The 15,244-nt window shown below is 40.0% G+C and overlaps 1 protein-coding gene across 3 annotated transcripts in view; it reads right to left on the bottom strand.

Annotated features, from left to right (window-relative positions):
- Positions 1-6,102: 6,102 nt before the first annotated feature.
- Positions 6,103-15,244, bottom strand: part of kiaa0930 — a 94,428-nt gene continuing 85,286 nt past the window's right edge. For all 3 annotated transcript variants that reach the window (XM_073059193.1, XM_073059192.1, XM_073059191.1), the window contains one exon: positions 6,103-12,575. In XM_073059193.1, coding sequence (XP_072915294.1) covers positions 12,535-12,575 — 41 coding nt within the window. In that variant the 3' untranslated portion in view covers positions 6,103-12,534. The remainder of the gene's footprint in view (positions 12,576-15,244) is intronic.

Raw genomic sequence — 15,244 nt, forward strand, 5'->3', positions numbered from 1 at the left:
CTTGGGTACTGTATTGTCAGCTGGGGGCACCTCAGAAAGGACAGGTGATGGGGGAGCACTGGCTGTGTCATTTGACCTTAACAGAGGTTCTGCAGTCATTGTCTTAGAATCCTGACCCTCTTCTACAACTGGACCTGGATTGGACAGTTTATGTTGGTTTTCACAAGATCAACATGCTATCTCCAGATGTGGTTACTAGTTTCCACTATGCAACACAGGACCAGTTTATTACACCATCATTTCAGGTATCCACTTTGTTCCAGAGATGTAGTTCCGGACAAGTACGGTACTCTTTCTCCTGCTGTGAAACTTCTGTACTGTACTTTGCCTATCTCTCTGCTAGGGTTTTCTGCTCAGTTTGTACAATCTGTTTTGTGTTTGAGGGTCTAAGCAGTCAAGTTGGCTGCGAAGTAGCCCTTTCATTAGTGCAGTGGCTGGAGCCTTTTTGGTAGTAATTTGAGGTGTGTTCCAGTATGTTAGCAAGAAAGTGCTAAGATACTGGTTGCGGGATTCACTGAAGTCTTGATGGCTTATTTCATTGTTTGTATGAATTATTCAGCAAGGCCATTCGTGACTGGATGATGTGCTGAATACTGTTTGCTTCCATAAATGCCTTGAACTCTTCAGACGAACTATGGTCCATTGTCACTTACAAGCCGTTATGGAAGCTCAAAAAAAGCTAAAGCTGGAACGTGGCTCCTCAGTGCATTTTTCAGATACTATGCTCTTCACGATGGCAATCTCAGGCCATTTGCTGTATGCATCCAATGTGACTAAGAACAAGAACGACTAAGTCCTTCTACAGGTTTTGCAAAATCTATGTGAATCCTCTGCCACGGTCCTTCAGACCATTCCCATGGACACAAAGGAGCAAGTTGAGGAACATTCCTCAATCACTGACCATGCGGGCATGCTTTGGCCTTCTCTTTAATGGTTACATCCAGTCCAGGCCACCAGAAGTAGCTGTGTGCGATTTCTTTCACGCTCACGATGCCACACTGTCCTGCATGTAGTTCATCAAGCAGTTGCTTTCTTAATAGTGGAGGAATGACAACATGGTGGTCCGATAGTAAACATCTTACTTGGACTGAGAGCTCCTTCCATCGAGCCTGGTAAGGTTTCAATTCTATGGTTGGCTCCTCTTTCCATTCATGAGTACCATGTCTACCACTTCAGATAGAACAGGGTCAGTATCTGTGTGCTTCTGGACTTGCGCCATAGTTATTGGAGCTGTGGGTACTTCCTGGAAGTACAAGATCATTTTCCAGGATGGCTCTGGAACTGTAACAGTTAAGGAAAGTCTGGACAGCCCATCAGCATTCAAATGGTGCTGCAACCTCCAGTACTTCATATCGTACTGATACACAGATAGTAACAAAGCCCAACATTGCATTCCATTAGCAGCCGGGGAAGGAATGTCCACATGTGGACCAATATTCGACGTCAAAGGGTGATGATCTATCAGTGTCAATTGTCAACCAAAGAGGAATTGTTGAAATTTCTTAACCCTAAAGACGATTGCAAATGCTTCCCGCTCAATCTGGGCATAGTGGCTTTCTGCCTTGTTTAATGTCTTTGATGAGAAAGTGATTGGATGCTCTTTGCCCATTGGCATGATGTGTGAGATGACTGCTTCCACATCATGGGGTCATGTATGGCAGGCCAATTATATGAGCAATGAGAGGTTGAAGTGTCTGAGTGCTTCAGATTGTGACAAAGCTGTTTTGGGCTTTTTCAAAGCTTCTTCACAGCAATCTGTCCATTGCCAGTGTGTTGAGTTATTTAAAAACTCATCAAGTGGTTTCAGCAAGCTAGCTGGGTTAGGAACAGACTTTGCATAATATGTTAGTAGTCCTAAGAAAGATTTTAATTGACTTGAATTCTGTGGTGATGGAGCCTCCATGAATGCCTTCACCTTTGGTGCCTTGTAAAGCCCTGAGTTGTCCCCAACCCAGTTCTCAGCCTTCTCCCTATGACCTTTGATGCCATGTTCAATCAGAAACCTATCAATCTCCACTTTAAATACACCCAATGACCTGGCCTCCACAGACGCAAGTGGCAACAAGTTCCACAATTTGCCACCCTTTGGCTAAAGAAATTTCTCCACATCTCTGTTTTGAAAGGGGACCCCTCTATCCTGAGGTTGTGCCCTCTTCTCCTAGACTCTCCCACCATGGGAAACATCCTTTCCACATCTACTGTCTAGGCCTTTCAACATTCAGAAGGTTTCAATGAGATCCCCCCCTCATCCTTCTGAATTCCAGTGATTACAGACCCAGAGCCATCAGATGTTCCTCGTATGATAACCCTTTCACTCCTGGAATCATCCTTGTGATCCTCCCCTGGACCCTCTCCAATGCCAATTCATCTTTTCTAAGATGAGCGGCACAAAACTGTTCACAATACTCAAGATGAGGCCTCTCCAGTGCCATATAAAGCCTCAGCATCACATCCTTGCTCCTGTATTCGAGACCTCTTAAAAATGAATGCGAACATGGCATTTACCTTCCTCACCACCGACTTGACCTGCAAGTTAACCTTTAGGGTATTCTGCACAAGGACCGCCAAGTCCCTTTGCATCACATATTTTTGATTTTCTCCCCATTTTGAAAATAGTTTATTCCTACTACCAAAGCGCACGACCATGCATTTTCCAACATTGTATTTCATTTGCCACTTTCCTGCCCATTCTCTTAATCTGTCTAAGTCCTTATGCATCCTACCTGTTTCCTCAACACTACCTGCCCCTCCACCAATCTTCATATCATCTGCAAACTTGGCAACAAAGCCATCTATTCAATCATCTAAATCATTTCTACACATCATAAAAAGAATTGGTCCCAACACTGATCCCTGTGGAACACCACTAGTCACTGGCAGTCAACCAGAAAAGGATTCCTTTATTCCCACTCACTGCCTCCTACCAATCAGCCAATGCTCTAACCATGTTAGTAACTTTCCTGTAATACCATGGGCCCTTAACTTGGTAAGCAGCCTCATGTGTGGCACCTTGTCAAAGGCCTTCTGAGAGTCCAAATATACAACATATATCCCCACTATATCCCATTTATCTATCCTACTTGTAATCTCCTCAAAGAACTCCAACAGATTTTTCAGGCATGATTTTCCCTGAAGGAAACCATGCTGACTTTGTACTATCTTGTCCTGTGACACCATGTACTCCATCACCTCATCCTTAATAATTGACTCAACATCTTCCCAACCACTGAGGTCAGGCTAACTGGTCTATAATTTCCTTTCTTCTGCCTCCCTCCTTCCTTAAAGAGTGGAGTGACATTTGCAATTTTCCAGTCCTCTGGCACCATACCAGAGTCCAATGATTTTTGAAAAATCATTTCTAATGCCACACAATCTTCAATGCTACCTCTTTCAAAACCATAGGGTGCTTCTCATCTGGTCTGGGTAACTAATGTACCTTTACGTCTTTTAGCTTTCTGAACACCTTCTCTCTTGTAATAGTAACTGCACCCACTTCTCTTCCTTCACACACTACATCATCAGGCACACTGCTAGTGTCTCCTACAGAGAAGACTGTTGCAAAATACTCATTTAGTTCATCAGCCATCTCCTTGCCCCATTATTTCTGCTGCCTCATTTTCTAGCAGTCCTATGTCCACTGTCATTTTTCTTTTATTTTTAACATACTTGAAAAAACTTTTACTATCCATTTTGATATTATTTGCTAACTGGCTTTCATATTGCATCTTTTCCCTTCTAATGATTTTTTTCAGTTGCTCTCTGTAGGTTTTTTAAACACTTCCTAATCCGCTATCTCCCCACTAATTTTTTGCTTTCTTGTATGCCCTTTCTTTTGCCTTTACAATAGCTTTGACTTCCCTTGTAAGCCATGGTTGTATTATTTTACTATTTGAGTATTTCTTCATTTTTGGAATACGCACGTCCAGCACCTTCCTCATTTTGCCCAGGAATGAATGCCACTGCTGCTCTGCTGACATCCCTGCCAGCATCTCCTTCCAATTTACTTTGGCCAACTCCTCTCTCATACCACCATCAGACTTTACTTTCTCCCTATCAAGTTTCAAGTTGAACTCAATTATGTAGACCAGGGCGCCCACTAATCAGGTGCACTTCATGCCAATTGAGTTTGAGCTGCTCCGACCACGAGCAGCCCAGAAGCACTGGATAACGACCTTTGACAATGTACAGTGGGAGTTCATTAATCTCCACTGTAACATACGCCAGTCCCTTCACAGGGACAACCTTGCCAGTGTAAATATTCAAAGTTGACCTTGTCCCTTCTGCAGTGAGATGCCGTATTTCCTCCTTGTAAGCAATACTGTAGCACCTGTGTCCACCTGCATTCTCACTGTGGCCCCATCCACCCACTCAGTTAGCCAATAGTAGTCTTTGTGTCCTGAAATAGATAAAACATGCCAAGATTCTTTAACCACGGAGTGAGATTCACTCAGTCCGTCCTCAGTAGGCTCCATCTTGTTCACGTGTTTTTTGTTTGTTTTTCCAAAAGTCAGTTTTCTGTATTACAGTGTTTCTGGTTGACAGTGTCCTTTTAATTTTACAGGTTCATTTAATATGTTCCTTTTTGCCACAGCTGTGGCATTCTAAATCTTATACCAACATTCTTTTGCTGAATGCCCACTTTGGTAACTTTGCCAATAGGTGTCTTATTATTAAACTCAGTAGAGACTTCATGAACATGGGAAGATGCACTTAATAGCTGTGCTTCTTCAGATGCCATCTCCATGGAATTACTCATCTCAATTGCCTTCAGTAATGCTATTAATGCTTCTGTAAGCAAATGTTTCTGAATTGCCTGGCTGAACAGACCACAAACAAGTCTATCATGTAACATGTCATTCAGCGACTGCCAAAAATCAGTGTTCAGATAATTGCTTCAGTACTGCCACAAACTGTGAAACGGACTCACCCTCATTTTGATTCTTTCTATGAAGTCTAAAGCTCTCAGCATTAATCAGAGGTTCAGGTGAATAGTGGTCCTGTAAGACTTTATGTCTTTATAAAGGTTAGCGCCAGGCTTAGCAGGTTGCTCTAGACTGCGTAATAAATTTAACATTTTTTGCACCAATCAGTCTGAAAAGTTGGAACATGAATATCATCTGAAATTTGATTTGCCTGTGCAATATATTCAGTATTTAAACTCTGTTGCTTTGTTATTTCATCATATGGCCCCATACTTCCAAACATTGTTGCCATTTTCCAGATCATGATCATGTTCCAGAAATGTTAACTAGTCTTATCCATCTCTCTCCCTTTCCTATTTGTTTTATTTAACCATCCTGCTCCCGTTCTCTCCTCTCGGATTCTTTCTTCACCGCGCTTCCTGCGGCCATCGTCTTTTCACCCATGCACATTACACAGCGGTGCACCGCCGGCGTTGCACGCGGACTTCTCTTGCTGAAGGAAACAGAACGGTTAGTATCATGTGAGGATTCGTCATCTCGCTGCCAATTGTTAGGTTTGTGGTCCTGGAAAGCTGGGTGGTCGTGAATAACGCGCACACGAGAGATGGAGAGGTGAGGAACAAGCGTGCAGCTGTTTATTTTGTTTGTAAGTCGTCTACCCAGAATGCCCTCTCACATTACGTTCCGTATATAACATACAACTTGACAGAAACCCACAAGGGTCAAAATACACACGAATACATTATAATAAGGTTGTCTACTTATGTTTAACAGGAGCTTGGTCTATTGGTGCTGAATAACCACCTTCATTCCTTGTATTTTTGTATTTTGCCTCCTAGACACCTCACATTGGAGCTTAAAAGCTTTAGTTGAATGGTTTTGAGTAACAATAAACCTTGGTAAACAACCCCCCCCCCCCAAATTAAATTGGAACAAATAATTCAATAGAAGTTTCTTAGAGGTTTTGTGCATTCTAATTGAAGAACCAGCTTAAAATTTACGATTCAGCTGATATTGTCCTTTAATAGTTATTCAGCAGAGCCTTGTCAATCTGAGGTACAAGGAAGCACAGAAGGGGAGGTCAGCTGGGCTGTTGTACCTTGTGTATTCTTAAAATGCACTCTTTGAATGAAATGCTTTATTTTTACTGTTTCATTGAAATCATACAACAGACTTGTAATAGATTTATTGACTGTTTATTAAATTATTTTGAAGCATCAGGAACTTTAATAGTATATTTTCATACAAGACTGAAGCCTACTTTTTTCACAACTTGACACCTATAATTGGACTGTGTTAAACAATGCTTTTGGCCTCAACATTATTTAGGTTTAACAGCAGCACAGCTGTGCCTCAAGTCCATTTCATTTCACACAACAAAACACAAGGAGAAAGTGAATTATAAAGACAATTAGGAGGGCTGGAAGGAAGTTTAAATAACTTTTTTTTTCTTATGAATTATAAAAAAGCATTAGAAAAACTAGGAGACAAAAGATTGGTGAGCTGTAAATTATGCATACATAAGAATCAAAGTGAAAGATACATGGGATTTGAGGCTCCCATGAGAGAATGAACCACAATAATACCGTGCTCAGCCTGGCCATTAAAATGCCTCAATCATTCACTCGGACATACATATTCTTTGCTGTGTATCGAGGGTAGTATCAGTCCCAAGTACAGCACCTCAAATCAGATATTTCTGTTGATCTATCTAAAGGGAAAATACATATTTCAGATAAATTTTAAATTATTTAAAGGAGGTTTTAAAGCAAAGACAAAACCGAATAACTGAGGCTGGACTAGACCATTGTCAGTTTGACAAAATATTTTGGTGTTGGAATCAGCTGTGTTCCGCCACAGTAAAATGTCACAGATTCTAATGCAGATTGCAGCCCAAAGTACAGCAGCATTTTCCGTAATACGGTTATCCCCTACTAAATGTCAATCAGAACAAAGGCATTGCTCACCAATATTTGAGCTGAATCATACAGAAGCTAGGTTAGAAAAATTGTTCACATTCTATCATAATCTTGAACTCCCATCTTCAATGAAGCAAGTTCAGTGATGTTATATCTGGCAGCTCAAATTGCAAAAAAAAACATAAGTTTACCATCAAAGCATTTAAGCACTGCCTCACTTCCCACTGGGTTATTTCTTTGAAATCTTAATTCCCAGGATTGGAATTAAATAAGGAAGCTACACCTTTGTGGACAAAATCCCTCAAGTAAAGGATCGGCAAAATATTTTGTGTACATTTTTCCTGCTTTGGTTTGCCTTGGCGTAGAAGCCAGTAAATCCATCCTGGAAACTGTTCCTAGGCATAGGAACCCCCTCCCCCCCCCCAACCAATCACATTATTAAAGAGGAGCGAAGGGATGAGAAGGGGGAGATCAAATACATTTAGAAGTATCTACCATTTTAGTTGTGGTAGTACAGAAGAAGTGTTTACTTGTTGAGAAGTGGGGGTGATCTGTTCGGAAGTCCAAGTTAGGGCAGTGTTTCACTTGATTCACTGCCTGTAGGACAGGGTTACAACTATATTCATTGACAATTAAGTTTTGTATTAAAAGGATTCTTTATTTTATAAAGCTGGCAGAGGCATACTCCAACTGTGTGGATATGGTCCAGGCTCTTGATCTCTTTTGATACATTGTACTTTGGTATCATCCTGAGCATGGTAAATGAGATCAAGGGAGAAGGCAGACCATCAGGCACATTCTTTATCTAAATAAAGAAACTTGTCAAACTACTTCTGATAAAGAATAAAAATCTGGAACAATCATGCAGGCTAGAACAATATTAGAACAACAGTGTTGCTGAAAGAATGTAGGTTCTGTAGCAAGTACAAAACAAGTAGGTGGTTTTACAATGGGGAATTCCTGGAATTATTTCACATCAGACACTAGAAATCTGCACCTGCAAAAAGATGCTACAGGTAAGTGTACAGGTTTACACATCGCTATCCCAGCAGCTGTTGGAGAAATCTGATACAATTTCATGACTTTTTACAATTCATAGGAAGTTATAAAAATAACAAACCCAGGAGAGACTATATTTCAATAGACTAAATTCTCCTTCAATGAAAGATCCAATCAGTAGAAACATGGAGAAAAGTAGACTGAAAATTTGAAAATTACTGGTTCCTCTGTGGGATAGGGAGTGGAGTTAAGGTGAAGGTACGAATTCTTTTCCAAAAGGACTTTGTTCAGCAGCTCAAAAATCTCACATAACTTTTCACTGTGCTTAGACATAGATCGTATCTGTCTACAGACTGTGCCAAGTGGTCTTGTGATCACTGCCAGAAACAGACCGGAAATGTTGCAGCTTCCTGCTCTAATTGGCACATTGGAGTTTAAATATTAGCAGATAATGTTACCACGTGGGTAGCTAATAAAACAGACATGACTTTGTATTACTCGCATTGAACAGTAGAAACTAGCTTTTGAAACAGTGAGGTATTAAAATGCTATTTTGCTCCAAATGCCCAAAGTTCTATGTTATGAGAAAAATCAGAGTATATGAAATAATTTAGTGCATCATTGGATGATCAATCCACACTAAGTTGTAGTTGAGCCTATAGTTTAATCTGAAAGAATAGTAGCATCCACATTTTTTTCAGAATTCTCTGAAGAGGAACATTCTAACAAATGGTTTGACTGGTTCAGTCATTTTTATGATACAATCACTCTCGAGTCATGCAAAAAAAAAAGACAGAGTCCATTCTTCCAAAAGTTTGTCAAACCACTAAGACATCCTCCGGTCATAGACCTACTCCTAAACAATAAGAATTGGAGGAGCTATCAAGAGTGAAAAAAAATGTGTAGGTTTTCCATCGCATTGTTTAGGAGTAACTTGAGCCGATTATATTGCCATAATACTTAAATTTTGGGTTTACAAGGGTATTTCATCAAATATGTTAATTAATATTCATGATTAATGTTTAGCCATCTTCAAATATTAATAGAACTTCAACAGAATTGCATTTAAAATAATTCAAAACTCAATGTGTTATTGATGGACTCCAGTTTTTGGGTAAAAAGAAGCCATGCCAAGGCCAGAATCTATACGTTAGTCCCCTGTCCCGAGAAGCAGTGTTACATTTTGTACATCTAGGCCTTCACTCAAAGCTTAAATGATAAGGATGCAAAGATAAATATTTTGATACACACTGCCTAGCTAGAGCATCAAGGAGTAGGTAGCATTAATCTCTTGGAAGACACATGGATGGTTTTGATCTTGACCTATGCCATTGCCCAAATCATCTATACAAATAGATATAAGAAACTGAACAACTGTTTCAAAACAAGCCAGATTAAATGAATCAGCATTTTTACTCCATCAGAAGGAATAAATACCCACGTATCAGAATGAACTTCGCCTTAACTTGCAAAACAAATTCCTTTTTGAAAGAACCCATGAATCTCCTTCCTGCCTTCTAGCTTTCACTCTGAATCATTTCAGCATTTGACAAAGTACTGAATATTAATCTTGTGCAATGAGACAGCCTGTCAATTTCCTGCAAGAGCTCACTTATAGGAACTTATTTATTAAAGGAGAACTGTCAGTGAACAATTGAAAACAGCTCTTTTAAAAAGTCAATTTGGTTTGAGAGCGTTGAGGTAAATACAAAGGAGCAAAATAAGATGGCACAAACCCAAATAGAAATCACACAGATAACTTGTGTTGACGTTGGTTGGTAGTGCCTTTCAGAAAACTCCTACTAAACTAGAAATGTCAGCCCCCTTTGGGGAAAAATGGATTTTTCTGAGAATTAATCTTTAATGACAACTATTAAATATGGAAGGGGAGATAGGAGCATTGTAGAGAATATGAAGGTTTTCCAAGCAAATAGTTGGAGCACTCTTATTAGTGGTTGCGTGCTTCAGTTACTGAAACTTTTGCATTGTGCAAAACAGTAAGATGCTGAAATGGTGGACCAATTGTTTTGGAAGACTTTAAAAAATATGCTAGTCTTTATATTTTTAATACAGTCGTACTTAGGCATTGTGTCAACAATCCAAAGTTGTTTCAGCCACAGATATTTTTTACTGGCCATATTTCCTTATTCAGAATATGACGTTTGTTGAACATCTTCTGAATTAATCACATCTGTCCTTTCACCTCTGTTCCCTACTGTGAGCTTTCAACTGTAACCATGACACACAGCAGCACTCTGAAGCAAGCTGAGGATATGGTTGGAAGACTGTTCCTGGTACAACCTAATGTTGTAAAAACAAGCAATATTGGGGGGAAAGTGGCTGGTTTTGTCAGCGTAACAACCCCAATACAGGGCTATGCTACAAAACCTTTTAGTGACTCATTCAACAAAGCATGCAGGAACATCTGAACGCAACAATGGACAGCAAGTTCGCTTTATCACTGTCCAAGGTGAAGCAGAAAAACTACGGTTTCTGAGCACCAGATTCACAGCAGTGAATGAATCGCTGACCACCAGAACATTCAATAAAATAAGCTTTAGTTGCACTTCGTGGGTTCGGATTCCTGTTCAGTGCTATATCTATTTAGCGTACCATTTTTGTCCAAAATTTAAAAAAAATTACTTCCACTGAGCTCTCTCAACAACGACAATGAACCAATGAATTTGGCATTCAGCCATCTCATAATGGTAGCTCCCCTCACTCTTCCCTCCCCCGAAGGAAAGCAAGTATTTGAAGCTTTAGTTCCTTCCATATTATTCTAATCCTGTCACCACTTAAAAAATACACAAGTGGCAGATGTCCAGTCACTGTTACTGCAGTGCCTAGTAGCAGAAAAGAATAAATTTTTAAGCTAATAAATGAAAATATTACAACAAATACTCTTTTTAAAAGAGAAACACATCAATATCAGCAATTCAATTAGCCGTTTTGGGAAAGGGCAACATATGATCTTATTTATATGTACATGGAGTACTCTGTTACAAAACTTTACTTCTCACACACTTGTAGAGCTTGCCTTCGTGCAAAGTTTTCTATCAGAAGGTCATAATGGAACAGATTCAGTGTTAGCCACAGTGTTCATTCTCCTTCTACTTCATGAATGCACACCTATTCAATTTCAGGGTCTGCATTTAGGAGGCATCAAAAATGAAAGCCAAAAGTTAATATCCATTTGTGAACAAAACTTAATTTATGTTCCTCTAATGACTGGGAAGTTTTATGACATGGAAGCTACAGTTAGTAATGCTATTGCACTTTTCAATTAAACATCTCAAGAAAATCACCATGAAGTTGTTGTTCTGTAATGCAAGCAGCAGAATGTAGAAACTGAAGAAAGGTGCTATACAAGCATTTTAAATTTATCAACAAATAGAAATGACTTGTCTTCCATAAAGAAGAGGAAGAGGTCAGAGCAAAACCTTCCTGGATGGTAAAAATGGTGAAGCTCTACATTAAGGCCTGGTACAGAGGGATCCAGTGAGTGATTCATTAAATAGCTGCAGCTTCCTTATTCCACTTTGGCTGCATCAAGCAATGGACAACTTAAAGAAATTGTTAAAATCTTTAATCCCCAAATATGTACTGTATGTAAAATGGCATCAGCTGCAAGATTCCCTTTTCCCCTCACTAAAACTCACTTTTGTTTTGGGCCAGTTTGTACTGAGGGTTTCAATGGATAATTACTTAATCATTCTCCAGATGCACTCAAGGATTGCTACCAGGGCAAGCTATGCTGAGCTCCCACACAGGGACACCTCAAGACCGAATTTAGGTCATGTCACGTTTGAGAAAGTGCCAGCAAAATCCTAACTTAAACAGTTACGAATTAGTAACAGACACAAATCTTTACCCTTGCATGTAGAAATATTCCTAGAAAAGGGATTTTGCAATGACTTTAATATATACAATGTCCACAAAACAAGTTCATACCCAAATGTAAGGGTCCAATTAACAACCAACAGTCCAACTCCCTGGGGTTCATGAGCAACAGCCTAGATTTTCCAAGCATGTGTTTCCCTTTGAATATGATTGCCTTTGACAAGATCAACAAAGCTGCCTTTTCTTTTAAAATAAGGGCAGCCACTTTTCCCTCTTCCTTAACAAACCCCGTTGATTCATAGACTCCACAAAAATTAATAACACTGCATGGTCACAGTGGTTCCATGTCTTTTGTTACCTCTGCCCCATTTGTAAAAAAAAATCAAGTGTTACAACGTTACTGGTATAATCACACTATTCAAATGGTGATTTGACAAACGATAGAGTATGGGAAGAAAATTGTCCTCTACCTATTGAACACAGTTCCTTTAAAATTTAATGTAATGTTCTTTTTCTTTAATATAAATTTCAGCAGTTAATTCCCTCTGTCTTTGTTCTCCTTTCCTGGTGTTCTTGGGCACAAAGCAGTTGCCTTCGGAGACTATTCACGAAGCATTCTGTGTTGTTTATTAATTAAGCAGCAGCTCCTGACTGGACTCTGATCAGAAAACAAACGCAGTGTGATTACTAAATGAACACTGGCAACGTCCTGTGGGCAGGTGAAGGAGGCACTTTGATTGGCTGGTATTCTAATAAACTTCCCTTCCATCCCAACACTAGGTGGTAGCGTCGTCAAGAATCCAGTTGCATTTAGGCACTTAGCTGCGAGTTTGTAAGGCAGTGCCTTCTCTCTGCTATGTCATCAGGATTGGTTTCTGACGGACTTCTAAAATATCTACGAGAGAGAAATAGAGAGACCATGAATGTAATTTGAAAGGTCAAGATTAAATCTTAACACTAAGGTTCAAATGAGCGCTGGGGCTCAGGAACAATGATCCCAATTCCAATTTTCTCTTTATTTGGAATCAAAATATCTGATAGAGAGAAACATGGGTTTGTACATGGAATTACTCCAGAGCACTTAATGAGCATTTATAATTACTGGCTTTTTAAGAATAATCCTGTTTTAATTCAGTTAATTTGCTGTAATTCACTTTAGATAATAGGTTTGGAAAAAGATTATGGAATTACTGTGACCTGAGAATCTGATGGCACAACAGGATGTTGCTGTTTCCTAGCAAAACTGAAATTTAAAAAAACTGGATTAATATGGATTAGCAAAAAGGTCAGCGCGGATGTGGTGCCCAAGGGTCCCATTTCTGTACAACTCTAACCATTCTACTCTGAAGGTGAAAATAAAGAGAGTTGTGTTTAGAGGATTCCAGATTTCAGTGGGAGTACTGGTACTTGTGCGACAGAGTGAAGCCTTCAAGACCTATTTTTAGAACATTGAGCACAACGTTTAGTCTAACACTTCTGAATGTGCCAAGGAATTGCTGTAGTATCAGGAGGTGTTATCTCACGGCACTTTATAACATCTTACGGTGGCCATGTTCAGAGGCTTCACCTTATAGCTTCTTATGGTGGTCATGTTAGCAGAGACTCCAACTGCTCCTTTTGATGAATGTGGAAGATTTTATAAGTAGGCACGTTTTCCCACGTGTTCTGAATAGTATCATCAAGGTTACTAAAGTAAAATTCTTTTGTCACATTTAAGTAATCTGAGATCAGTACAAGACATTTCTTTCTTTAATTATTAATTTACACATTATTTTTGTATTGATTGGATGTGATAGGAGGGAGGGAATTCTGCAGAAATTCATTCACAAGCACTTCACCACTGGGCAAACTCTGCCTCCCATTCTTCTGCACAGTAGCCTGGTAGATGTTAGTGGCTGGAAAACATGTTTAGAAACTCAAAACAGCAGTAAACATATGGAAAAGCGGGAAATGAATCTGCCTAGAATACCCTACAGATTACTCGACAACTGCAAGGTAAACAGAAGGATTGATATTTCATGAGGTCCTTCCCAAATCTTTGATCCATCTGCTCACAGATGCTGTCTGGTGTATTTCCTGTTGCAGAATCAACAACTCCAGTCTGGGCAAAACTGAATGTTTTATAAGAAAAGAAATCTGATTTACCAAGATTCATTAATTAATAATGAATTATTTATGAACCGTTATGTTGTAGCTATGTAATAATCCATTTACAATTGAAAAGAAAATCAAAAGGGATGACTTAATAAATCAAACTGGAATAATTTGATATTTAAAGAACCTCACATACTTCCAGACATCTGTGCCTTCAAGGAAAGGTTTACTAAGAGGTAAATTAAATAAGTGAACTTGCCAGATTGAATCTAACAGAATTTGAATTAGATTAATTTAACAGATGGCATCACTTTTAAGACCAGTGAAAAGTATTTCATTCTGCATTCTTCTCTCTGATGCACCAAACTCGCAATAGTTCCTAGCTCAAATCCATGAATCAATTGCACACCCATTCTTGGCGCCTTGGTCTTTAAAGTTCAAAGTTCCAACCTCATTTATTAGCAAGTATGTATACTATATACAACCTTGAGATTAGTCTTCTTACAGGCAGCCATGAAACAAAAACACAATAGTGCCCATTAAAAAGTCCCACACAACAAACACCGTCAAACACCCAATGAGTGAGAAAACAAGAACAAGTCATGCAAACAATAAAATAGTAAACAAATAACATAGAGAACGTGAACTGCAGAGTCTCCAAAAGTTAGTCCACAGCCACACAGGCAGTTCAGTGCTGAGGGGAGTCCAGGAGCCTGATGGATACAGGGCACAGCCACACAGACAGTTCAGCGCTGAGGGGAGTCCAGGAGCCTGATGGATACAGGGCACAGCCACACAGACAGTTCAGCGCTGAAGGGAGTAGGTGATGCACCATCAATAACTCTCGGAGACGTGAGTCGAGATAGGCTTTTATTAGCTGGAAGAAAGCACAGCCAGCACTGTCAGCAGCCAGAGCCCACCACACAACATCCTGGAGACTGAGGGAGGAGCAGTGCCTCCAATCGCCTTTATACAGGGGTCTGTGGGAGGAGCCACAGGAGCAGTCAGCGGGGGGGGGGGGGGGGCGCATGTCCAGACAGGTAAATGTAGTTCACCACAGTAGGCCTCATGGAGCAGTCAGTTGAATATCACTTCATCCTTCACCCTCGGCCTTGACACCTTGATATTTTTAATTGGCCAAACATTGGCTCATTTTACACTTGTGGGCCCGGGCCCCGCCGCTTTGATCTGGCCTCAGGTCTGCTCCAGCAATGGCCAAGCATCAGTTTATTTCTTGCTTCCAGGCCCAGGCCCAAGCCCTGTGCTTCAAACTGGCCCCAAGTCCACTGCAGCAAAGGCCACCGTGGCTGTACCTGCGTTCTCAAGAGTGCATTTCACAGAATCCTTCATGACACCACGAAAACGCCAGTTCGTACAGACAGTTCAAAAGCACAGCTCCCAAAAGGAAATTACAGGCTGCAGGTTGCAGTGATTGTAATCCAGAAAATAATGTTATTAATAGAGTAGTTA

The sequence above is a fragment of the Hemitrygon akajei genome, chromosome 10, assembly GCF_048418815.1.
Source record: "Hemitrygon akajei chromosome 10, sHemAka1.3, whole genome shotgun sequence".
In the NCBI taxonomy this organism is placed as follows: domain Eukaryota; kingdom Metazoa; phylum Chordata; class Chondrichthyes; order Myliobatiformes; family Dasyatidae; genus Hemitrygon; species Hemitrygon akajei.